This window comes from Mesoplodon mirus, assembly GCF_964341445.2.
Source record: "Mesoplodon mirus genome assembly, chromosome: 13".
In the NCBI taxonomy this organism is placed as follows: Eukaryota; Metazoa; Chordata; class Mammalia; order Artiodactyla; family Ziphiidae; genus Mesoplodon; species Mesoplodon mirus.
In genome coordinates, this window is record NC_138989.1 from 26,434,560 (window position 1) to 26,457,741 (window position 23,182).

Sequence of the window (23,182 nt, forward strand, 5' to 3'; positions counted from 1 at the left end):
AATTAAAAAGAAAAAGACAGGGCTTCCCTGGTGGCACAGTGGTTGAGAGTCCGCCTGCCGATGCAGGGGACACGGGTTCGTGCCCCGGTCCGGGAGGATCCCACATGCTGCGGAGCGGCTGGGCGTGTGAGCCCTGGGCATGTGAGCCATGGCCGCTGAGCTTGCGCGTCCGGAGCCTGTGCTCCGCAACGGGAGAGGCCACAACGGTGAGAGGCCCGCATACCGAAAAAAAAAAAAAAAAAAAGACAAAGAAGCATAAGACAGGGGCCTGCCAATGGCGCATCACACTCCCCTCCACAGGGCATTGTCACCTTCAAAATTCCAACAAAGCAGAACAGGAGGAGGCATGCTAGGGAAGATGTGGGCATTTGTGCAAGAGGCGCACACCCCACCCAGCCACGTGAACAGCAGGAGCCAGACCCTGAGTGAGAAGCAGAGACCAGAGCCTCACGATGCCCCTGAGGGGGGCCAGGCCAACCCGTCAGCTTTATTTGACAGGAGGGAAAGCTGGAGAGAGGCTGAGAGGGACCTAGTCACAGACAGACCTTGGACAGGGCAGAGCCAGGACTAGAGCCTGAGCCAGAGCTGTTGTTCCATGGATGTCCAGCCACAGAGCAGTGGGCAAGGGGGGTGTGGGCTCCCATTCCCTGGTCAGGATCCTGGGGGGCCTGGCGGCCCTGGAACTGCACTTTCCCAGACTCTGGATGACAAAAGGAAGAACACACGCAGCCTTCACCTGAGCCCTCCATTTACGGCAAGTCACCCCGCGACTGTTTCTTCTGTGCCAGGAACACTTCTAGGCTCTCCCATCCAGGCAAAATGAAACCCGGCAGGTAGAGCCCGACGTTCAAGGGAAAGTACGAGATCCCTGTCAAATCAGCCACGCAACTGGTGGGACGTTAATAATTTGAAAGAGCTACTTCCTGCTTGTGGGACTATATCAAAGTGACTAATTTTGACAGAAATGCACTTTCCAAGCTTGCACAAAGGAACCAGTGGCAATGACACTCAATTATGACCTTAATGTAATTCAATACACTGTAAATCTAAAACATAAGGCTTCAAAGCTCCAGGACATAAGTCTCTTATTTCAGTGACTGCTCAGCCAAGGGGCCCCCACCACCACGTCTCCACAGCGAGCCAGTGGCGTGCCAGCTATGTCACACTCAGTTACTGCCACGATGGACACACACAGCGATGGTCCTCACTCTATGAGGGAGTGTCACTGTCCCTTTGGAGAAATCAGGACACTGAGGCTCAGGGCGAGGACACAGATGAGCCCGCGGCAGAGATGAGGATCTGAACCAGGTCTTGGAGAACTCAACCACAGCACGCTGCTCCAGGGAGCAGGCCGCCCGCACACGGTCGTGCCAACAGGACACGGCTGCAGGGGACACTCAGCGCTGCCCACATGCTCTGGCCCACTCTGCACGGTGGCCTCACTCCGGGATGCCCATGTGCCTCCAACTGAACGGGGGTGGGCCTGGCACTCTGACCTGCATCACACTCTGGAGTTCAGCATCCCGGGATGGAGACAGGGACAGTCATGTGGACCATGCAGCAGATCCACCTGTAAAGTGGCTTTCCTGTGCTGAGTTTCCCAATGACTGGCACGGGGGTGGGGGGCGGACGCACACATTTACAGACCATCTCAGGAAGGGCTCAGGGGCCATCTGACTTCGGAGCTACAGCCACTGCCCAGTCCACTCAGACAGGGAGCACCAGCAGAAGCACTGGACCTGATGCCAGTCCCTGCTTTGGCTGCACATGTGTCCACTGGGCCAGGGGCTGTCCGGCACACTTCACCCCTTTGCCGAACTTGCTAGTGAGAAGCAGAAACAAAATCTGGCAAGATAAGGAGTACGGAAAACTCCAACTGATACAGGCCTGGAACTGTTCAAAACAGCACAAACCCCACCACCACCTAACCTGAGACGAACTTTACTCTCCATCCCGTCCCTTCTTACAGGCAGCCATGTGAAAAGCAGGAGAGAAACCCTGAGAGCAGGGAGCGCCTGGCTGGCCTCACCCATGGGTGGTGGCCCGTGGGTGGTGGCTGGGCCTCAGCCTCCCACCTGTCAGGGCCCTGCATCTCTGGACGCTAGAGACTGCGGCCAAGGCCTGGAGGACCTGGAGCAGGAGACCAAAGGCACAGCATCCTTGACGGGACCGCCAGCCCAGCTCAGCGGCCTCATTGGCCCACACACTCAGCACAGGAAGAGAAAACACACAGGTGAGATTCTGAGACACTGATTTTGAATTCAAAAGCTGTGTAATTTTGCTGGAAAAAGTAAACATCTTTAAACAAAGACACGTTCGCACAGCTGTCTCAGGAAACCTCTCACTAACCCTCAGGAACAGGTGACTTCAAGAGTCGGGAGGGCGTATGGAGAGGGGGGCTTCCTGTCCTCCCTGCCCCAACCCATGACCCCCGAGGGCAGCACCATCTCCTCCAAACCCTCCCTCCCTCCCTCCCGCCAGGCCACTCTCCTGGCTCCCGTGCTGACACCCACACTTAGTACATGCCAGGCGCTCTTCTGAGCGCTTGATATGTAGTAACTCAATCTTCACACAGATGACATGACTAATGCACAGAGAGGTTAAGCAACTTGCCTGGGTTCACTCAGCTAAGACGCGGCGGATCAGGACACATGCTCCAGCACCTGAGCTCTTAATCGCTCTGCAGTATTCCACTCTCAATAGCTCTGCCCTGAATGGAAGACCCTTTCCTCCCCCTTTCTCCCGGGCGAGGGTGAGGCTCACCCAAGCCCTGGAGAACACACAGAATGAGTCTGGACAGGAGACACATGCCAGCAGAGCCCTCACCAGCGAGCGGCCGCTTCTGGACGCCGCACCTGGGGCTCCACTGGATCCTCAACTGAAAGGCACAGCGTCTCTCTGCCACCTGTCCTGAAACCCACCCGCGCTGGCCTCCCTCGTGCAGAGGCAGCTCTGCCAGCGGCCGAGCCGAGGGAGGGAGGGCTTGTCCTGGAGGGCCAGGCACGCTGGGCACGCTGAGGAGGGTAAAACCAGGTCAGTCCCCAGTGCTTCTGGAAAGCGCCACAGGGGTGGCCTCCCTAAAATTCAAAGAGGGGACCGAGCAAGGTCAGAAGCACATGGCCAGGGGTTACTACATCTGTTCTGAAGGATGAAAGCTCCTCACCCTCACCAGCTGCCCAGTAAGCTACCAAAGCCCTGCTCAGAGTGAAGGGCCAGACCAAGTTCGGCCTCCTCCCGCCAGAGGGGCTTACCCCCCCGCCCCAACTCCTCAGCTGGCAGGCGTCCAGCACACACGGGCAGCCCAGGACCTTTGTTCTAGGCTGGGCCGTTCTTCTCCCTCCTTCAACTCCTTGAGGGCACAGCCCAGAGGAGACTCCCCCCAGAACTGAGTCAAGGAGTCGCCCTGGTGCAGAGAGACGAGCCGGGTGGCCCCCGGAGGCCGGGGAGTGCAGAGCTCCCGGGCCCAGGGGATCCCAGGGCAAGCGGGGGAGATGAGGCTGACGAGCCCAAGCCCCGACAGGACACGCTGAGGAGTGTGGGTCCTGCCCTACCGAACCTGGATCCGGTTTCTAGGGGCAAGGCCTGGGCGTGAGCACTTCTCTCCAATGCATTGCCGCTTAGGGATGACGTGGGAGTGAGGAGCTGACTGGGGACAAGCACAAAGAACCCACTCAGCGATCCCAGGCAGGTGTCCACCACAACAGGGACGGCCTGCATGAAGGGCATGGCAGCGGAGATGCAGAAAAGACAGGCGGAGAAGGGAGATAAAGGCCTAGTTCAGCAAAATCTGGCAAGTGGCTCAATGTGGAAGGAAGGGGTGAGGCAGGTTCCCCCAGGTTCTTCCTTGGTGATGGAGTAGACAAGTGGCCCATTAACTAAGGGAGGCAAGAGAGACGTGGGGGCACAGGCGGGGCTCAGACCCGGAGGCCAGCACCACTCAAAGGAAACTCCTGAGGAGGGGCGGGGTGGGGGTGGGGGGAGTCAAGGCCCAAGGAGGGATGGTTCTGTAAGCTTTAATTCCCAACTTACTGTTGCATCAAAGAAAAGAGAAGTTATCTCTAGAACATTTAGTGATACTTTCCAAGAGTGAGAATACTTTCAAGTGACCTGATGTAATAAAACACTAAATCAACAGCCTCTTAACTCAGAGTTGTAGCAAAATCTGAATAGGTCTAAGTACCCTGAGACAAGTGTTTTTGTTCTCGTGTACACCTCAAGAAAAGGTTCCAATATTGCAATAATGAGCATACTCTCTTTCCCAGGGCCTGTCCCAATTATCTCTTAAGAGAGAAACATTTACAAAGAATATCATTAAGGGAGGCTAAAATAGTCCAACTCATTGCGATGCATGAATTTAGGGTAAAAAATGCTGTGCTTTCCTCGAGTCCCAAAAACCCAGTGGATTCAGAACACTGACACCATCTGTAAAACTCCCCTCACGCACAACACACCCACCAGACACACTCACCGCTCCTTGTGTTCATTACCCAACCTCAGGGAGTACTACACCTGCACTCAAGAGCAAACTAGTTCACTGCTTAGTACAATGAATTCCAATGAACTATTATTTAGCAACTCCTCCTACTCATTCACATGTGATTATGGGCTGAAAGTACACCAACATGGAGCTCTGAGTGAGCAGTATTTAAAGAGCATTAACAGGTTGCTACACATCTCAATTTCTTATCTCAAGAGTTATGCCATAATAACTAATAAAATGTCACTCCTCTTTTAAATCTACAAATTTCCCCACTGAGAAAAGCCCTTCTGGGAAGATACCCAGCTGGAGGGCCCTTCCAGGAGATGCGTGCAATTGAGAGGCTAAAAAGAAATGAACAGACTGCAATCAATTTCCCTCAGCCACACCTACAGGTTTCACTTTTGTAGCTATTTCCCCTCCTGACTGAAGCAATGGTTACAATCTGGCAGTTGCCATCCATGCTGAATTAGCTGCTTGCAAATTAAAATGTATTTAATGTTTTATTAACATTGTAATTCCTAAAGTGTTCTGAAAAAGGCTAATCCTTTTGGCAATTGCTTTTTAAATTAAAGACTTTATCATATTCACTTTGCCTAAAATAACTTCTCAGCCTGATATATGCAAATCACTCTACTTTTAATAATGTATTTTACACTATCTGCAGATAGTCCATTGTTACAAAGAAATCTTTGACTCCAAGTGTCTCAGAAAATGGTTTTTGAGGAAATTTTCAGTTAAGATGTAATCCATTTGATTATTCAACGTGTTTACTTTTCACCACTGAAAATCCTTTTTATTATCCAGCCCATGTACTGATCAACCTCATTCAATAAATTTTTTTTTTTAATTAACCAGGCCTAAACACTGACTCTCAGAGCCAATGATTACCATCTTGTAACGAGCATCCCCTACTAAACTGAAAGAATCTCCAGGCAAGAGTCAGGAATCAACATACTCCTCCATGCATCCTTGGAATAAGAAAGGAGGCCATGTGACAAGAGGCATGGAACTTGGGATAGGGAGCCAGGGAGATGTAGCATCTCATCTCTCTCCAGGATGGTCCGCTAAGCCTCACAACCTCCTCGTTGGTAAAATAAAGATGACAACACACTACCTTTAAGAGTTATTGAAAACATTAAAAAAAACTTACGTAAACGATCTAGCACTTAACAAGTACTCAGTTAATGTTACATATTTTTTCCTAAACTGTAATTTTTTTGAAACACAAAAATAATTGAAAAACCATAGTAACTCCCCTCTCAGACCCCTGGGAGCCTGGGAGCCCCAAACTGGGTCAGCTGGCCTAGACTAAGGGATACCAGGATGAATTAGGTCAAGATCCCTGCCCTTGAGGAACTCAGACCCTGGTAGGAAAGGCAAGTCTAACACAAATCCGATTGTGACAAGTGCTCAAAGAGAAACATAAAGAAAGTGCTGTGGTCACACAAAGGCGGAAACAACTCATTCTGATGGGGGAGGCAAGGCCTCAGAGTAGCTGGCCTCGGAGTTGAACCCAGGACTTCCCTGGAAGGGGATGAAAGGCAAGGGGAAGGTAGCTTTTCTCAGGGAGAGCAAACAGCGAGTGCAAAAGCCACCTAAGGGCCGGGGGCTCTCGGGTCAGACAGAACTAGTCACATCACAGCTCACTCTCTCCCTAGCTAGAAAACTGGGGCAAGCCAGCGATTCTCCCTGCATTCCATTTTCTCACCTACAAAATGGGAATAATAGGGTCTACTTCACAGGGAGAATTACACACCATCATGAACATGAAGTACAGAGCTGCACAAAGTCAAGGCTAAGGAAAATGGCAGCTACGGTGATCAGGTGCAAGAGTGATGGCGAACCAAGGAGCAGGAGGTGTGGCTGAACAGATTACTTTCCAGCAGCCTAAGGGTCTTGCTGCCAGGAAGTTAGGATTAAGTTAGGACAATAAAATCACGGAGGTTAGGTCAGGAGCATGAAAGGATTAAATATCTGCTTTAGAAAAGGAACTGTGGTGGCCAAGAAGGCGAGTCAGAGAAGGAGAGAACTCAGAAAGGCACCTGAGAGGTGAGGGTATGGATTCAAGTAATCTCAGTAAGATTAGAGAAGAAGTCAGGAACTCAAGAAACCTTTAAAGTAAAATCCGAAAGGCAGCAAGGATGACTGCCTCTGGGAAGTAGAGCAGGGAAATAAATGAATAACAGTCTTCCCATCCGGACGACTGTGTGGACGGTGGTGTCACTGACAGAGAAGAGAGAAGTCTGGACTCTGCTGACTCTTCTTTTGTGCCCACTTCCAATCCAGTCTTATGAAGTTCAATGTCGTGTCTAGTCCTTAGGGAACAAAAGAAAGGAAACGTTCCCAGGGAGGGAGGGCCCGGAGGCTGGGACTCCAAACTCAACGTTTGGCTCTCCGGAGCACTGCTCTGCCCAGGAGGAACCCCAGCCCTTTATTTCCCCCCAGGAAGCCAGCTCTTGGACCCTTTTGATTTTCGGCCCGGTGCAGCCCGGCAGCACCACCGGCAGGGCGGCCGACTCGCAAACCTAGGCGAGATCGGCTCTGGGGGACGCCGGCAAACACACTCGAGAAAGGACTGGGCCCGGGTGGCATCTGTGCTCCTCACCCGGGGAGCCAGCGAGCAAGAATGCACCCCGCCGCGTTCAAGATACAAAGTACCAAGTTATTTTTATAAACTTTGGTCGGTTTTGACTCCCACCCCCACCCCCAAAATGGCACTTTGCTCCAGCAGGGCCCGGAGCGCGGATGACGAGGACGGGACAGGAGGCCCGCGCCGCGGCCGGCCGCCCCCCGCTCTCCGCCCTCCCGCTCTCCTGCACCCCGGGGCCGAACTTGCCGCTGTGTGACTCTGCAGTCGCAGCGACAGTCTGCCGGCAGTCGCAGCGACAGTCTGCCGGCCCCCGCGCACCCCGATCGCCCGCGGCAGCCCGGCCTAACTTTCGCCCGCCGGCCCCCGCCCCGAGCCCCCAGCCCGCCCGTCCCGGCGGCTTCCAGCCCAGTGCGCTATGGCCCAGGGCGGGGCAGCTCCGCGGCGCGGGCTCGGTGCTCGGGCCTTCCGCAGGCGCCCGGTGGGCCTCCCGCTGCCTCCGCCGCCGCGCGGAGGGAGCCCGCGGGCCGGGCGGGGCAGCCGGACGGGCGGCGAAGGGCCGGGGCGGCGCGGCCTGGCGCTCCCTCCTGGGCTGCGGCCTAGCGGCCGCCTTAGCTCCCTCATCACACGGCCCTGGGCGGCGGCGCCACGCGGGGCGGGGGGCGGCGGCAGCGCCCCGAGGGATCCGGGCGGCCGCGCGGCCCCGGCCGACGCCACTCCCAGTCCGCCCGCCGGCGCCGGAGAATAGTCTTTACCTTCATCAGCCTCCTGCTGGCCGCCATCTTGGCTCTGGTGCTGCTGCTGGCCCAGAATGCATCGGGGCGGCCGGCGCCGGAGCCCCCGCACTTCCTGAAGCGGGGAGGGCGGCGGCGCGGGCGGGCGAGGCGCCTACTGTGTGCGGGCGCGGTGTGGGCACGGCGCCGGCGGCCTGGGAGCGCCGGGGCGCAGGGACCCTGCCTTTGCGGGGCGCCCAGTGAGGTGGCACTGGGAAACAGGGCCTGGCACACAGTAGGTGCACAGTGATACTGGCCGCGGGAGATGGGTGAAGGGGCAGGATTATTTCAGGCACCAATCAGCGCCGAGGTGAGGGGAAAGTGACTGTGGGAACCTGCTTCTCATGGGCGGCGGTGGGGGGTGGGGGTGGGGTCAGGGAGCCTCACTGAGGAAATAGTGTAATTATAGCCAACATTCACCACGAACAGCCCCATTTCACAGGAAACAGAAGCATAGTGGAGGCCAAGGGTTTGCCCAAGGTCATGCAACCGGCAAGGAGCAGAGCCCAATTCTGTTCCAGACGGGGCTGCTGGCTCCACAGCCACCACTGGGACCTGAATGGTGGGGAGGAGCAGCTCTGAGGACGGAAGGGCAAGCCCATGGTCAGATGCATGCGTGTAAGGAGAAGACTCTGGTTGGAGAATGGAGGATGAGGTAGGTAGGGGCTAAGAAGGGGAGCAGGGCCATGTACAAGCTGTTTGTGGCCATCCAGGCAAAGAGGTGATGGCGGTTTGGACCTCGGTGGCAGTGCAGGCAAAGTGGAGGGTGCAGCTTCAGATCATTCAGGCCTTGTGAAGGAGTTTTTCTCCATTCTGAGAGCAGTTGGTTTCCCACTAGAAGACAGAGGAAAAGAGCACTGGAGATGGATAGCCTGGAATAGAGCCGGCCTCCCACCCAGAGACCTGAGAGCCCAGGCTTAACACAGGGAGAGAGTGGGGAAGAAACTAGATGATAAGCCTCATGCAATGAGGACCCTGCCTGTCCTTTATCTCCCCCCAGGGCTGGCACACAGTGGGTGCTCCTAAACATTTGGCAAATGTGGGACTTCCCTGGAGGTCCAGTGGTTAAGACTCCCCCTTTCCACTGCAGGGGGTGCGGGTTCGATCCCTGGTTGGGGAACTAAGATCCCACATGCTGCACAGAGTGGCCAAAAACAAAAAACAACAAGGGACTTCCCTGGTGGCACAGTGGTTAGGACTCCACGCTCCCAATTCAGGGGACCCGGGTTCGATCCATGGTGAGGGAACTAGATCCCACATGCATGCCACAACTAAGGGTTCACATGCCACAACTAAGGAGCGCACATGCTGCAACTAAGACCTGGTGCAACCAAATAAATAAATAAAAACAACAACAACAAGACACATTTGGCAAATGTATGAGGGACTCCATCAGTTACTCCCTAGAGCCACAGGGGACCTGGGAGCCTGGCCTGGGAAATGACTCTATGGTCCTCCTATGCACTGGGCCTGGTGCTTAGTGGGCCCAGGTCAATGAAAGAACACAGTTCTATTGGGAACTGCTTCCTCAGAGGGAAGGGGACCCTGCCCTGAAGAAATCCCAAGCCAGCTGAGGAAGTACAGTGCATACCCTTCACCTTGACGTGCTAAACCAGGAAGAGAGGGGTGGGATTGGAAGAGGCCGAGTGCCAAGAGCTAACCTTTGCTGCAGCATCTCCTGTATCCTCAACCCCATGGCAAGATGGCTCCCTGGCACCCACTTTGCAAGTGGGCACAGGCCCTGGAAAGCGGAAGGCCATAAACAAGCACACAGTCCCGGTGGGAAAGCCGCCTGGACTTTGGGACCCTTCTCTGGGTCTTAAACCTTCATGGTTCTGCATAGCAGTCCTGGCTTCTGGTCACACCAGCTCCCCTCTACTCAGCCATCCTGTTCATCCAGACCTGACTTTTCTGTGCTTCCTCCCCAAGCCTCCCATCAAGAGTGACCTCTTCGGGACTTCCCTGGTGGCGCAGTGGTTAAGAATCCACCTGTCAGTGCAGGGGACACGGCTTTGAGACCTGATCCAGGAAGATTCCACATGCTGCAGAGCAACTAAGCCCATGTGCCACAACTACTGAAGCCCGGGCGCCTAGAGCCTGTGCTCCTCAACAAGAGAAGCCATCACAATGAGAAGCCCGTGCACTGTAACGAAGAGTAGCCCTGCTCACCACAACTAGAGAAAGCCCACGCGCAACAATGAAGATCCAGTGCAGCCAAAAATATAATTAATTAATTAAAAAAAAAAAAAAAGAGTGACCTCTTCCTCCTCTCCCTCCTCCTTCTGGGTTCCAGGCCCTTCTGCTCAAACTCACCACCTGCTGCTCCTTTCTCCAGTCAGCACAGGTCCTGGGTGCTCACCTCTAGGTTCAGTGAGGAGATTCAGGTCCCTGCCCTCAAGGGGCTTGTTACACCCTGGGGAGGCACCAAGGAAAATGACAGAGGTGTGAGGGTTTGTTGAGGCTCAGACAGGGGCCCTTCAGAGGACAGGGGAGGGTCCAGGAAAGGGAGGAGGCATTGCAGCAGGAAGGAAGTGTCTCTGGCAAGGCAGGGACTTGGCAATGGTATTCACACTCCATAGGGCCAAAGGGGTGCCAGGCCCTGGGCCGGACATCTACACCCTCCACTGAGCTCATCGGCACCACAGGGCCGTGCGCTTAGATGTTCTGTCTCACAGGGGAGGAAGCTGAGACCCTGAGAAGTAGCTTGCCCTGCCTCGCCCAGCTAGGAAGAGGGCTCCAGGAGTAGACCCGGATGTGGTCCATGTGGTGAGGCTCTGCCTTGACCTCCCTCTGCCGGCCCAAACCCTCGAGTCCCGCATCCCTACCTGCCCACAGCCTGTGCCCTGGCCTCTGCCCACGCTGCCCCCACTGCCCAAGGTGCCTTTGTCCTTCCCTCCCCCAACACCGCCTTGTCCCTCTGCAAGTGCCAGTCAGGCCTGAGCACATGACTTGCCACCCTGCTTGGGGAACTTGATGGCCTGCAGTGTGCTGGGTCCTGCCGGTGCCGACGCACAAGCCTTCCTTTGACGCCCCCAACCATCCTCTGAGGTCAGAACTGTTACCAGACCCATTGAGAGGAAGAAACTGAGGCTCAAGGGGTCAATCAAGCTTTTCTCAGCCCCCTGGCCATCTAAGGGTCCAGTCCAAGTCTGCTCCTGGACTGTGTGGGGTAAAGTAAGGGCTGGGAGACTCAGCCAACCCAAAGGGCTCCCTCTTTCCCTCCTTCCCTGCTACGCCCCCCTACTCTCCCTCCTTCCTTCCATCCTTCCATCCTTCCTTCCTCCCTTCCTTCACAAACCCCATTGGAGGACTTCTGTTTAGTGAATGAAGGAATTAACATGGCACCTGCCCCCCACCCTCTGCCCAGACCAGACTGGGTGCTCAGCCAGACTGGGTGCTCCTTTTTTGAAGGAAAGACCATCCCCTGACCTAGAGCAATGGCCAAATGACTGGACGAAAGGTCTTGCCACTAGTGTCAGTGGGAGATGGACAAGGCCTCGAGCTTCAGGCTATGGAGAGAGAAGGGTGGTCGGAATAGGCCCAGAGTGGGGAGGAATGCAGATGCAGAAGACGGATGATGGCTGTGTCCTGGCAACAGCGGGCAGCTGCAAGTCAAGATGCTGCTGGCAGCCCCGCGGGGTCCTCGGGAGGCAGCAGCTTGGGGATTACGATGGCACCCGGGTGGCCAGAGCCCATGGGCAGGCTCTGACGGCACCAGTTCAGAGCCCAGACTTGGGTCGCACGGGCCAAGGCAGTTTCCTCCTCTGAAGAGGACAGTGCCAGCCTCCCCAGCTGTGGTGGGACCTCAGGTGTCAGGCCTGTCATGTGCGGAGGGGGGGTGCTGGCCACCCACGGGGCACACGTGTGGGGAGTGAGGCTGAGGCTGCCAGGTGAGAGGCCAGCCTAGCAGGCCAGGGAGCCCCAGCCGGAGAGCTGGAAGCTGGCACACGCTGTCCCTGCCTGCCCGGGAGGGTGTGGACTGGCCAGAGCAGGCAGCAGGGCCCAGGAGTGGCGGCAGAGAATATATCCATCCAGGAAGGGCTGGTGCTGGGGGTGCCAGGCCTCCCACGACCTGGAGCAGGAAGCTCAGTGTGGGCTACGGCTGAGTGACCCTTCCCCTCTGAGCCCCAGTCCCTCCTCAGGCACACAAGGACTATGACAGACTGAGAGGGGCCAGGAGCTTGGCAGGTCTCTCCGCCCGAGATCCAGTCTCAGCTCTGGGCAGCCCTTGCTCTCCTGCCTCAGCTCAGCTGGGGTCTTCTCCCCGTTAGCACCACCCTCAGCCCCCAGCACTGGCCCACACTCCGAGTTCACTATGTCCCTTTGCCATATTTGTGTTTAATGCCTGTGTCTGCCCTTGGACTGTAAACTCCACGAGGACAGAGGCCACATCTGGTCAGCCTGCCTCTGTCTTTAGTCGTGTATTCACTGAGTGTGGACCATGTACTGGGCACTGTTCTAGACGCCGAGGAGGTATCAGAGAACAGACAGAAAACACATTGATGACTCACACATAAGAGAAGTGGGCTGGAAAGCTGGGGCTACTGTGGCCACAGAGGTTGGGGGCTTAAAACCCTCCAGGGGGCTCTCAGGATGGAGCCCAGGGCCCTCACCAAGGCCTCAAGCTCTGCAAAACGCAGGGTGTGGGTGGCAAAGGAGGGATGCAGATCAGCATCCCAGCACCCCACACGACCCAGAGGTCACACATGGAGCACAGGGCTGGTGACATGGGGTGAAGCCAGACGTGAGGGGCACGTGCCCCCTCTCAGGATCAGTGGAATCATGGGGTGTTGGGGCAGTGGTGTCTCTGCCCATAATAGACAGGAGGGTCTCTAACCCAGAGGTTCTCAAACTTGTTGCCAGCAGCACACCTTTTGTTTTTGTTTTTTTTTTGGCTGCACCGTGAGGCTTGTGGGATCTTAGTTCTCCGACCAGGGCTCAAACGCGTGCCCCCTGCAGTGGCAGCACCGCTGAGTCCTAACCACTGGACTGCCAGGGAATTCCCAGCATACCTCTTTAAACACTATTAAAAACCACTATTCAACCAAAGTCCTCCTTAGAACCTGACAAATGACATGAATTAGTGCCCGTGTCCTGTAGGGGCAGTGTCTCCCCTTCAACTCTGGCATATCCTTCCCACCCCTACAGTATTTTCCAGGAGCCCCAGAACCTAAAGGAGCCCAGTTTGAAAACTACCCATATAATATACCCCATTCATGTTTTAGGGAAGAAAGCTGAGACCAGAGAAAGTAGTCAAGTTCCCCGAGCTCAGAGTCCATGGGGGTGGCAGGCAGGTCACTGGACAATCAGTGCACAACGTGACAAGTGTGGGATGGCAGGAGCCGGGCACCGGGGCAGCACAGTTTGCTCATCCACTCAGCCACATTCCAGAATGCCTCCGATGGGCCTTGGATGGCACTGTGGGGCTCCCGGGGACTCAGGCTGGGGTCTGCCTCCTCGGTTGCAGCCTGCCCTCCTGCCCTGACTGTTGGCAGCCTTGCTTGGGGCTGCAGCAGGACGTTCAGGCTGTGGCGCCCTGCCCAGTGCCCCGAGGCGACCGTCCAGCTTTGCCACAGCTGCCCACGTGCCCTGGCAAGCCACCTGCACCTGTTGAGCCTCGGGGCCTCGGCCTCTGTCAAACAGAGCAGTGCTGAGGGTCCCGTGAAGACGTGCTCTCCATGGCTCCACGACCACCTGGACTGTCCCTGTGTCTCACCTCCCTGCTCCGCCCCATCCACCTCTCCTCTCACAGAGAACATCTGGAACCAAAATTCCCTGTGTTCTTGCCACTTGCCACTGCCCAGTGGCATCTCCCATGGCGCATCAGGGTTCAAGGGAACCTAGTTTGAAAAACTTGAGTATTAGGAGTTCCCTGGAGGCTTAGTGTTAGGACTCCATGCTTTCACTGCCCAGGGCCTGGGTTCAATCCCTGGTCAGGAAACTGAGATCCCACAAGCCTCGCAGCGTGGCCCCCCAAAAGAAAACAAAACAAAAAACAACAACAACAACAAAAAAGAAAAACATGAGTACAACAAAAAGGGCGGAGCCCATAGAGCCAAGTGCTGAATGAACACAGAAAGTGCTTCTCTGAGCCTCGGTTTTCCCACCTGCGAGATGGGTTCAAGGTCATCTACCTGCCTACCTGAGGAAAGTACTGTGTAAGTGAGAGGGCCGTCTGTCTGTCCTGCACCAGGAGCAAGCCAGGAAGGTCAGTCACAGAAGAGAAGCTAGGGAGGGCAGGTGGGAAATTCACTCCAAGGGTCCGGTGGGTGGCTCGTGGCTAGACAGCCATCCTCAGAGCAGCAGAGCCTGAGCTGTGAGAAGGCCCAGGTGCCACCGGGCCAGGTTGGCACCATACCCTGAGAAGCAGAGGTGTTGCTAATGGGATCACAGCATTAAAGACTGGATGCAAATGGCCGGGTACCAGATGTCTATCCGCATTTTCCAGGAGCTGTGTGGTACCACAGCAGGAAGGGCAGGGAAGAGCTGGACTTAAGTAGGGGTCCCAAGCTCCCAACCACACAGGTGGCCAGGCTAAGGGAAGCTCTGTGTGTGTGTGTGTATGTGTGTGTGTGTGCGCGCGCGCGCATGTTCCACAGCTTACGATCCTGCCAACACCTCTCCTGAGACCTGAGCCTCACTCCCGACCCAGCCTGATGCCTCTGCCCAAGGCCCCAGTGGGTAGCCTTGAGCCTGTGGTCCTCACCCTTGCTGCCAGGTGGTACCTGAATGGGGGAGGCAGACAGGCCAGGTGGCCAGGTGAGGATGTGCCCTTCATGCCCTGCCTGCCTGCCTGGCCCTGGGTACCTCCTTTATGGGGAGGGACTTTCTTACCCCTCCTCTGAGCCCACTCTGGGCAGAGACACACGTGTATTACACATGTCCCTGCTCCAAAAGGAGAGGCACCATGTGGTGTGATCTGAGCTGCAGAGTCCTGGGTTGACCAAGCCCAGCCTGGAGAGTCAGGGAAGGCTTCCTGGAGGAGAAACTGCTAAGCAGAGGCCAAAGGATAAGATAAGGTTAGTAATAAGTGAGTGGACAAAACTAGGGTTGTGTGGGACCCACTAATCAGCCTATCACCTTGAGCAGAACTCTTAACCCACTGGGGCTTGGGACTTCTCATTTGTGAAATGGGTGGTTTGAATACTGTATGGCAGGGAATTCTCTGGCAGTACAGTGGCTAGGACACCATGCTTTCACTCCCGAGGGTGCAGGTTCAATCCCTGATTGGGGAACTAAGATCCCGCAAGCCTCATGGTGGCATGGCAAACAAACAAACAAACAAATAAATAAATACCGAATAGCAAGCGTTAGCATGGAGCATGGCACATGTTATTTTTCTGTCGGGCCAGGTTGGCATCCCAGCAGGGGTAACAACAGATGCAAAGGCCCAGAGGCCTTTGAGCCGGGGAATTCTTCAGACTCCTGGAAGAAGCTCGTGAAGGTCCAGGCCAAGCCCTAGATGGGGAGACAAGAACTTGCACAGACCTCAGTGCAGCTCCTACTATACACCCAGCGCTCGGCCAACAGAGTCCTGGTGTGCCTCCAACCCTGGGAGGCTGGTGCTACCAATACCCATTGTGAAGAGGCTGAGAGGTGTAGTCATCAGTGGTCCCTCAGCCAAAAAGTGGCAAAGCCTGGATGGACGCCCCAGACTCTGAGGCTTCCCACCTGCCCTGAGGTATATGGAGTGAGTCCCAGGGAACTCAGAGAGTACCTGGGCTGCCTCCAGCATGGAGGCCCTGCCTGACTTCAGCCAAATTCTACCTTGCAGACCTCAGTTTCCCTAGCTGTGAAAGAGGGACTAGAATTAAAATCAGTGAGCTGCTAGAGAGCCTTGCTCTGGGCACTGTATACTCTTACTTCCTTGAAACCTCACAGAGGAAGTGGATGTTCAGAGAGGTCAGGAAACTCTGGGAGGTCACACAACAAGGGAGGGAGCTGTATTATTAGCCCATTTTACAGATGAGAACATGGGAGCAGCTCAGAAAGCTTAAGGACTATTTGCTTCCCAAGTCCCACCAGCCCTAACCATCTGACACACTGCCCCTTGGAGAGCCATGGAAAGTTCTCTGATCTTGTGTATCCAGGGAGGTGGTGTGGGGATCCAGCAGGGGCAGGGCCCATACGGGCCTTTGGCTTTACATTTTGGGAAAGCAGGTAGCCCCGGGCACTCCTGAGCCTGACCAAAGGGCAGGTTGGGCCCTCATGGTGGCCCCATCCTTCACCTCCCTCCCTGCCTCTCCAACTGGCCTTCCCAGACTCCGGGTTCCACTTGACCCTCTTATCTTTCTGCAGATGTGAAATGTAAGGCTCCCCACTGAGAGAAAGACTGGGTAGGGGTCCTCCCACCTGCGACCCTGAGATTGACCAGATGGCATCAGAGTGCCCATGGAATCTGGAGGTAGAATTTTGCAAGTTTGAATTCCGACTTAGCTACTTCTGGGCCGTGTGACTGTGGGGAGGCCCTTATCTCTCCGAGTGTCCTTGCGGGATGATTGTGAAAATGAACCAAGAAATCACAGGTCAGGGCTATGGTCCTCGAAGGAGCACTTGTCTCCTGTCTCGGCTGGCACCATGCCCAGGCCATGGGCTCGAGACTTCTCTGTAAAATGGGTATAGGAGGTTTAAACAGATAATGCACGCAAGTCCTCGGAAGGGGTCTTTGGATGGGTAGGCACAGTGGAGGTGCAGGAGCCAGATGCCCCCTCCTCTGGGTGAGCCCAGAGCACACCCCCAAGTCTGGGCGTATCCTGTTGCAGTTTCCAGCCACCCCACCACCTGAATCCATTGGTGATCTCCAGCCAAACACTGAGCCTCCTTTCTCTAGGCCCAGAGAAGCAGCTCAGGCTTCCCACGGGTTCCTTGGCCTGAAAGGGATTGTCCAGTGCCTGGAAGAGGGCCGGGGTGGGTCGTAAGGGATATGGTGCCAGGATCAGGGAGAGGCCTGGGGCCAGCGAGACTCGTGGGCATCCTGGGAAGGACAGGGGCTGTGTCCAGCCTGGGTGTCTAGAGCTCAGCACCAACATAGGCAGCCAGGAGAGGAGCCCGGCCAGCCACACCCGCTGCAGAGGGTGGGAGAACGCGCCCAGAGGCGGAAGGGGCGCGCGGAACCCTCAGGGACTCCGGAAGGGGCGCGCGGGACGGTTGGCCGCGGCCAGGGCAGCGGCCGTTGGCGAACGGCGGCCTGGGCCAGGCGAGGTCAGGCGTCTTGCCCGGCCACCACCACCATGACCAAAGACTCGCCCAGCCCTTCTGGCGGCGGCCGCGTGACACCCAAGAAGCCGGCTACTCCAGGCCCAGCGGCGGCGGCGCTGGAGGAGCAGAGGCGTGAGCTGGAGAAGCTGCGGGCCGAGCTGGAGGCGGAGCGGGTGCGCGGGAGGGAGGAGCGGCGGCGCTTCGCTGCCCAAGCGCGGCAGCTGCGGGAGGAGGCCGAAGAGGAGCGGCAACAGCTGGTTGATCACCTGCGCTCCAAGTGGGAGGCGCAGCGCAGCCGGGAGCTGCGGCAGCTGCAGGAGAAGGTGCTGCGGGAGCGCGAAGCCGAGATCCGGCAGCTGCTGCGCTGGAAGGAGGCCGAGATGCGACAGCTGCAGCAGCTGCTGCACCGCGAGCGCGATGGCGTGGTGCGCGAGGCCCGGGAGCTGCAGCGCCAGCTGGCAGAGGAGCTGGTGAACCGCGGCTACTGCGGCCGTGCGGGGGCGCCCGAAGACGCCGCAGCGCAGTGCCGCTGTCGCCTGCAGGAAGTGCTGGCGCAGCTCCGCTGGGAAACGGACGGAGAGCAGGCCTCGCGCATCCGCCACCTGCAGGCGGCACTCGACGTGGAGCGCCAGCTCTTCCTCAAGTACATTCTGGAGCACTTCCGCTGGCACCCCGCCTTGTCCGGCACCCCCGACCCCCACGCCGCGCATTCTTCAGAAGAGCCACCCCCTGAGGCCGCCGCCAAGTCCTCATGTCGACTAGAACCCCTTGACGGCCTGAGCGCGGGCGCTCGCGCGCGCTCCCGCTCCCTCGACCGGGTGCCCGCGGCGTGCTCCAACTCCCCGGACAGCGTGCTCCCCGCGCGCGCCAGCTCCCTCGATTCCTTGGCACCAGCGCGTTCCCTCTCGCTCGACAGCACCCTGAGTCGCCCCAAGGCCCCCGAATCCTCCTCTCCAGACGCCTCCATCCCGGCGCCCCTGAGCCCCCCGCCGCCACTATCGGAGCGCAGGAGACCTAGCGACCCGCGAGGAGGGGAAGAGTCCGGTAGTCAGCCCTGCGAAGCCCTGAACCCCCTGCCGCCGGGCCCGGACTACCGCGAGCTGCTGAAGCAGAACTCGGAGCTGTCCGAGGCGCTGCAGGTGCTGGCGTGCCGCTGCTCCGGACTGCGCGAAGAGAACCTGCAGCTGCGGCGCGCGGGCTTCTCCGACAAGGCGGACGAGAAGGTGAAGCGGCTCAAGGTGAAGCGGCTCAAGGTGAAGCACGCCGAGGTGACTGGCCTCGCGCGGCGCCTGGAGGACCGGGCCAGCAAGCTGCAGGAGACCAACCAGCGTGCTGTGAGCGCGCCTGTGCCCGGCGAGAGCCGCGCGGGCCTGGAGCTGTGCCAGGCCTTCGCCGGCCAGCGTGCGCGGGACTTGTCGGAGCAGGCTAGCGTGCTGCTGGCCAAGGACAAGCAGATCGAAGAGCTGCGGCAGGAGTGCCACCTACTGCAGGCGCGCATCGCCTCGGGCCTCAGCAGCGCCCCGCTCGCTGCGGGGGGCGCCGCCTGCGCCCGGTGGCTCAACGTCAGCGACCTGGACCGGCTGCAACGCGAGTCCCAGCGGGAGGTGCTGCGCCTTCAGAGGCAGTTGACCCTGCAGCAGGCCACCAGCAGCGCCCGGGCGGAGGCGGGCGGCCAGAGCGCGCCATGCGAGGAGGCGCGGAGCCAAGTACAGGCGCTGGAGCGCGAACTGAGCGCGCAGCGGCGAGAGTGCGCGGAGCTGGGCGCGCAGGCGGCGGCGGCGCGGCGACGCGGCGAGGAGGCCGAGGCGAGACTGCAGTTGGCGCTCCGCGAGGGCGCCTGGCTGGCGAAGGAGAACGCGCGGCTGCAGGCCCAGGCCGACTGGACGGGAAAGGTGGCGGCCGAGAACAAAGACGTGCGCGGGCAGCTGGGCCTCGCGTGCCCGGAGCGCAACGCCGCCGGCTTGCTGGCGGGACAGCTGTTGCAGCAGGCGGCACGAGGGCAGGACAGGCAGCAACAGCTGCAGCACGACCAGCAGAAGGCCCTGTGTGATCACCAGACGGCCTGGGAGGAGATGCGGGCGCTGCAGTGTCAGCCTGGTCACCCTCCCCAGGAACCCCGCGAGGCCCCGCCAGCCCTGGAGTCCCAATTGAGAAGCAGTGGAAGAACCAAGCTGCAGCTAGGGCCTGAGGACCAAGCATCGTCTCAGCCTAGCAGAGCCAAACAGGGGAAGAAGGAAGACTCCCTGCTGGAGAACCCAGTTGCCCTCGGGGAGTCAGCCAGTGCCCCCAAAGTACCAGACAGAGTCCCAAGCAGCCGACCTCTGGACTCCAGGTCCCAGGCCAAGAAAACCAGCTCCCAGTGGAACTCCTCCTCTGAGGTGGAGTCCATGTGGGCCCCTTTGCCATCCTGCCCTACTCTGGACGTGGACACAGCCAGCGAGGTGGAGGATCTGGAGCCCTATAGCATGTCCTCGACCCTGGAAGTGGGGGGTTTGGAGGCCCCCACCACCCCCAAGCTCAAAGTCTTCCTGGCTCGGTATAGCTACAACCCATTTGAAGGGCCCAATGAGCACCCCGAGAACGAGCTGCTGCTCACAGCTGGGGATTACGTTTATGTCTTTGGGGACATGGATGAGGATGGCTTCTACAAAGGGGAGCTTGAGGACGGCCGGCAGGGGCTGGTGCCATCCAGCCTGGTGGAGCAGATTCCAGATAGTGACATCCTGGGCTGCCTGCCCCATGAGTTCTCTGACCTTGGCCCCACTCAGCTCCTGGCTGGGCAGGGCAAAGCTTCGAAGGAAGACACTGGTCACAGCTTAGTACCTGGGAAAGCCCAGGGGACAGTGGACAGGGGGCCACACGCGATGACGGTGAGGGTGGGCTCCAAGACCGAAGTGGCAATAGAAATCTCAGATGCCAAGATGGAAGATGGTCGGCTGGGCTCTCAGCAGAGCATGGGCAAGCGGGGCTTCTCCAGACCTCTTCTGGGGACCAACAGTGTCTTTTGTGTGGCCCCTACGCAACTTTACCTGAAGAGTGTTGCAGCCACGTCGGCCGAGATCACCTGGGTTGCCAGCAGCCACCCCCACATGGTGTACCTGGATGACCTGGAGTGTGCCCTGACCCTAGCGGGCGTGAGCTGCTACACCTTCCACCACCTGCATCCCGGCACGAGTTACCAGGTGAGGGTGGAAGTGCACCCACCGTGGGACTTGCTGCCGGTGCACTGGGAAACAATGTCCTCCACCATCACCTTCAACACACCCTTGGCGGGCCCCCCTGACCCTCTTCTGGACGTGCTGGTGGAGCGCCACGCCTCACCTGGCCTGGTGGTCAGCTGGCTCCCCGTGACCATCGACTCAGCTGGGTCCTCCAACGGAGTTCAGGTCACCGGCTATGCTGTGTATGCCGACGGGCTCAAGGTAGCAGAGGTGGCCGATGCCACCGCCGGGAGCATCCTGTTGGAATTTTCCCAGCTCCAGCTGCCACTGATGTGCCAGAAGATCTCGGTGAGAACCATGTCGTTCTGTGGAGAATCCCTGGATTCGGTGCCGGCTCAGATCCCTCACAACTGCGTCACCTATCTCCGATTGCCAGAGATGTCTCCCTTTAGCTGCACCTGTGGGGACCCGTCCACCGGCAGAGTGACCTTCCCCATCTGCCCTCAGAGGCTGGTGCTGACTCCCCTGAAGGCCAAGGCCAGTCCCCACAGCTCCGGAAGCTGTGGGGAGCCCAAGGCCAAGTTTCTAGAAGCATTCCCTGAAGAACCCCCAAGGAGGCAGTCCCCGACGCCCAGACTGAGTTCAGACGGAGAATTTCCAAGTGCAGGGTCAGGCAGCCAAGCCCAGAGGCCCACAGAGGCCCGGGAGCTCTCCGGAAAGGACCAGCTCTTCCAGAAGAGTCCCCGGAACCACAGATCACCTCTGCCTCGGGGCCAGTCTCGGGGGGAAGAGAACCAGTACCGACACGTGGGCACCAGCCAAAGCCCTGCTGCAGGAGTCATCTGTCCGTCCCCTGAGTGTGGACCCAGGAAAGAGCCGTGTCAGGAGAAGGCTGCCCTTGAGAAGGTCCTCAGACAAAAGCAAGATGCCCCAGCATTCACCCCTCCCCAGCTGGGCACCAGCCAGCGATACGTGTCTGACTTCTGTGACATTCTACAGGAGAAGGCAGGGCGCTTCGGTCTGTGGGGCACAGAGGGGCGAGAGCAGAGGAAGGAGCTCAGGAGACAGAGCGGGCCAGGTCAGGCTCTGGGGGGCAAGAGAGTGGGCTGGTTCCAGGATCCCAGCTTGGCGCTGTGTCCTGCTCCATCCAGCAGGGTCATCAGGATGTCCAGGAGTGGCGCCCCACCGCTGGGAACGAGGGTGGACCCTCCAGCCAAGGTCTTTGTGGCCCTCTCTGATTACATCCCCCTGGTGATGTCTGCCACCCCTGAGGCTGCAGAGGAGGAGCTGGCCTTCCGGAAAGGGCAGTTGCTGAGAGTGTGGGGCTCTCAGGACACCCACGGCTTCTATAGTGGCGAACACGATGGGCAAGTGGGCAACATCCCCGGGCACCTGGTGGACAAGGTGGACACGGGCACGGAGTGGACTGGTGGGAGGTGGCATTTGCCGGGGCAAGAGTACCTGCCCTCCGTGGCCCACCTCGATGACTTTGGGGGGCTTGGAGGCCCCCAGGACTCCTTCCCCCTGCCGCAGGGGAGCCCCAGAAGGCCCTCACTGTGGACTCCAAAGACCATGGTGGCAGCTCTGGACTATGACCCCAGGGATGGGCCGGCAGGGGGCCTGGTGAAGGGCAAGCTGTCACTGAGGGTGGGGGATGTGGTCACTATCTATGGGCCTGAGGATGACAAGGGATACTACTATGGGGAGTCAGGTGGCCACAGAGGCCTGGTCCCAGTCCACCTGCTGGATCACATGTCCCTCCAGGGAGAGTGAGTGCAGCTCCCTGCTGGGGTGGTGGCCTCTGGCCGCCTGTGCCCCACATGCGGACCCACCACCAAGCCCTCCTCACTTTGTGCGCAGCACCTGCTCCATGCGCCAATGCTCGGAACACTTGGCCGTCCCAGTCCTCCTGGCCTCGAGGGCAGCAGGGCTTAGGTCTGAATGGACCTGTTTCCAGAAGAAAGCAGAGCAAGTAGCCCCCGAGAGGCTGACAGGCTGGTAACCAGCAGGTTTTGGGAGAACTGCCTTTTTCTGCTCCATCATCAGTACGCGTTTTCTTTAGGAGTTTAGCCTTACTCACCCATTGCCTTGTATGAAAGTCTCAAGAAAAGCCTGCCTCTTAAAAAAAAAAAAAAAAAGCCATCAGAATGTTATTTTTTCTATCTTTTGTTCAACTCCTCATTAAAATGTTCATAGAAAAAAGAAAAAGGATATTTTAGAAGTGAAAGCACAACCAAGGAACCAAGCCCGCCTCTCCTCCCTCTCTGCAGACATGTTTCCCTGGCTGGCGGGGGGAGGGTGCGAACCCTTTAGGGAGGCTTAACTCAGCGTCGGCTGGCAGGGCCACGGAGGGTCCAGCGAAGAGCCAGGGCTGAGAAGCAGGGCCCCACAGGGTGTCCCTGCAGGCGGACTGTGTCCCTGGGGTCAGCCCTTTGTGGAGGGTGGGGTCGGTGCATCCCAGCTGGGGGTCCCCCTCTGTATCTTTCCCCAGCGCTTCTCACTTCTGAGGGGCCTCCCTGGGAGGGCGTATCCACACTCACCCCATATACAGAAGAGTCACTGAGACTCAGAGGGTCCCTTTGTCTCAGGTCACAGGGCTGCAGAGCTGCTTCCTCCCATGGTCCTCTGGGGGCTCCCACTCCAGAAGGTGGGGACCAAGGGTGGTCTTCATTCTTCTCTGCTTCTATTTGATGCTCCACTTTTCCCCATGTCCCCACTGCTGTCAGAGAAAGGGCACCACCTTCCCTGGGGGCAGGGGGAACCAATTGGAAACATCCGGCCAGAAGGATTGGAGCCAAGGGCAGGTTCTCTGGGGAGTTGGTGAATGGGGTCCAGAAGTTTCCACTGTGCTGTCCCCCGGGCTGAGGTGGGAAGAGGGAGGGGCAGGCCCAGGGGATGCCTCAACCCAACATGCCTTATCCTCAGAGAACACAAGAACCAGCGTGGAGGCCATGTGGTGCATGCACACACTCACCACTTGTGA

General features: G+C 58.1%; 2 protein-coding genes across 3 annotated transcripts in view; one reads left to right on the top strand and one right to left on the bottom strand.

The window, feature by feature from the left end:
- Positions 1 to 7,921, bottom strand: part of UBE2L3 (ubiquitin conjugating enzyme E2 L3) — a 42,849-nt gene extending 34,928 nt beyond the window's left edge. The window contains exon 1 of one of the 2 annotated variants that reach the window (XM_082640287.1): positions 7,823 to 7,921. In XM_082640287.1, coding sequence (XP_082496413.1) covers positions 7,823 to 7,849 — 27 coding nt within the window. In that variant the 5' untranslated portion in view covers positions 7,850 to 7,921. The remainder of the gene's footprint in view (positions 1 to 7,822) is intronic. The other variant, XM_082640288.1, reaches the window with a different exon arrangement.
- An 8,982-nt stretch (positions 7,922 to 16,903) lies between these two features.
- LOC309814432 (RIMS-binding protein 3C-like) lies at positions 16,904 to 21,972 on the top strand (the record flags this gene model as incomplete). Its single annotated transcript, XM_082640286.1, has 1 exon — positions 16,904 to 21,972. The coding sequence occupies exon 1, from the start codon at positions 17,071 to 17,073 to the stop codon at positions 21,970 to 21,972; it is 4,902 nt and encodes a 1,633-aa protein (XP_082496412.1). The 5' UTR covers positions 16,904 to 17,070.
- Between the last annotated feature and the right edge of the window lie 1,210 nt (positions 21,973 to 23,182).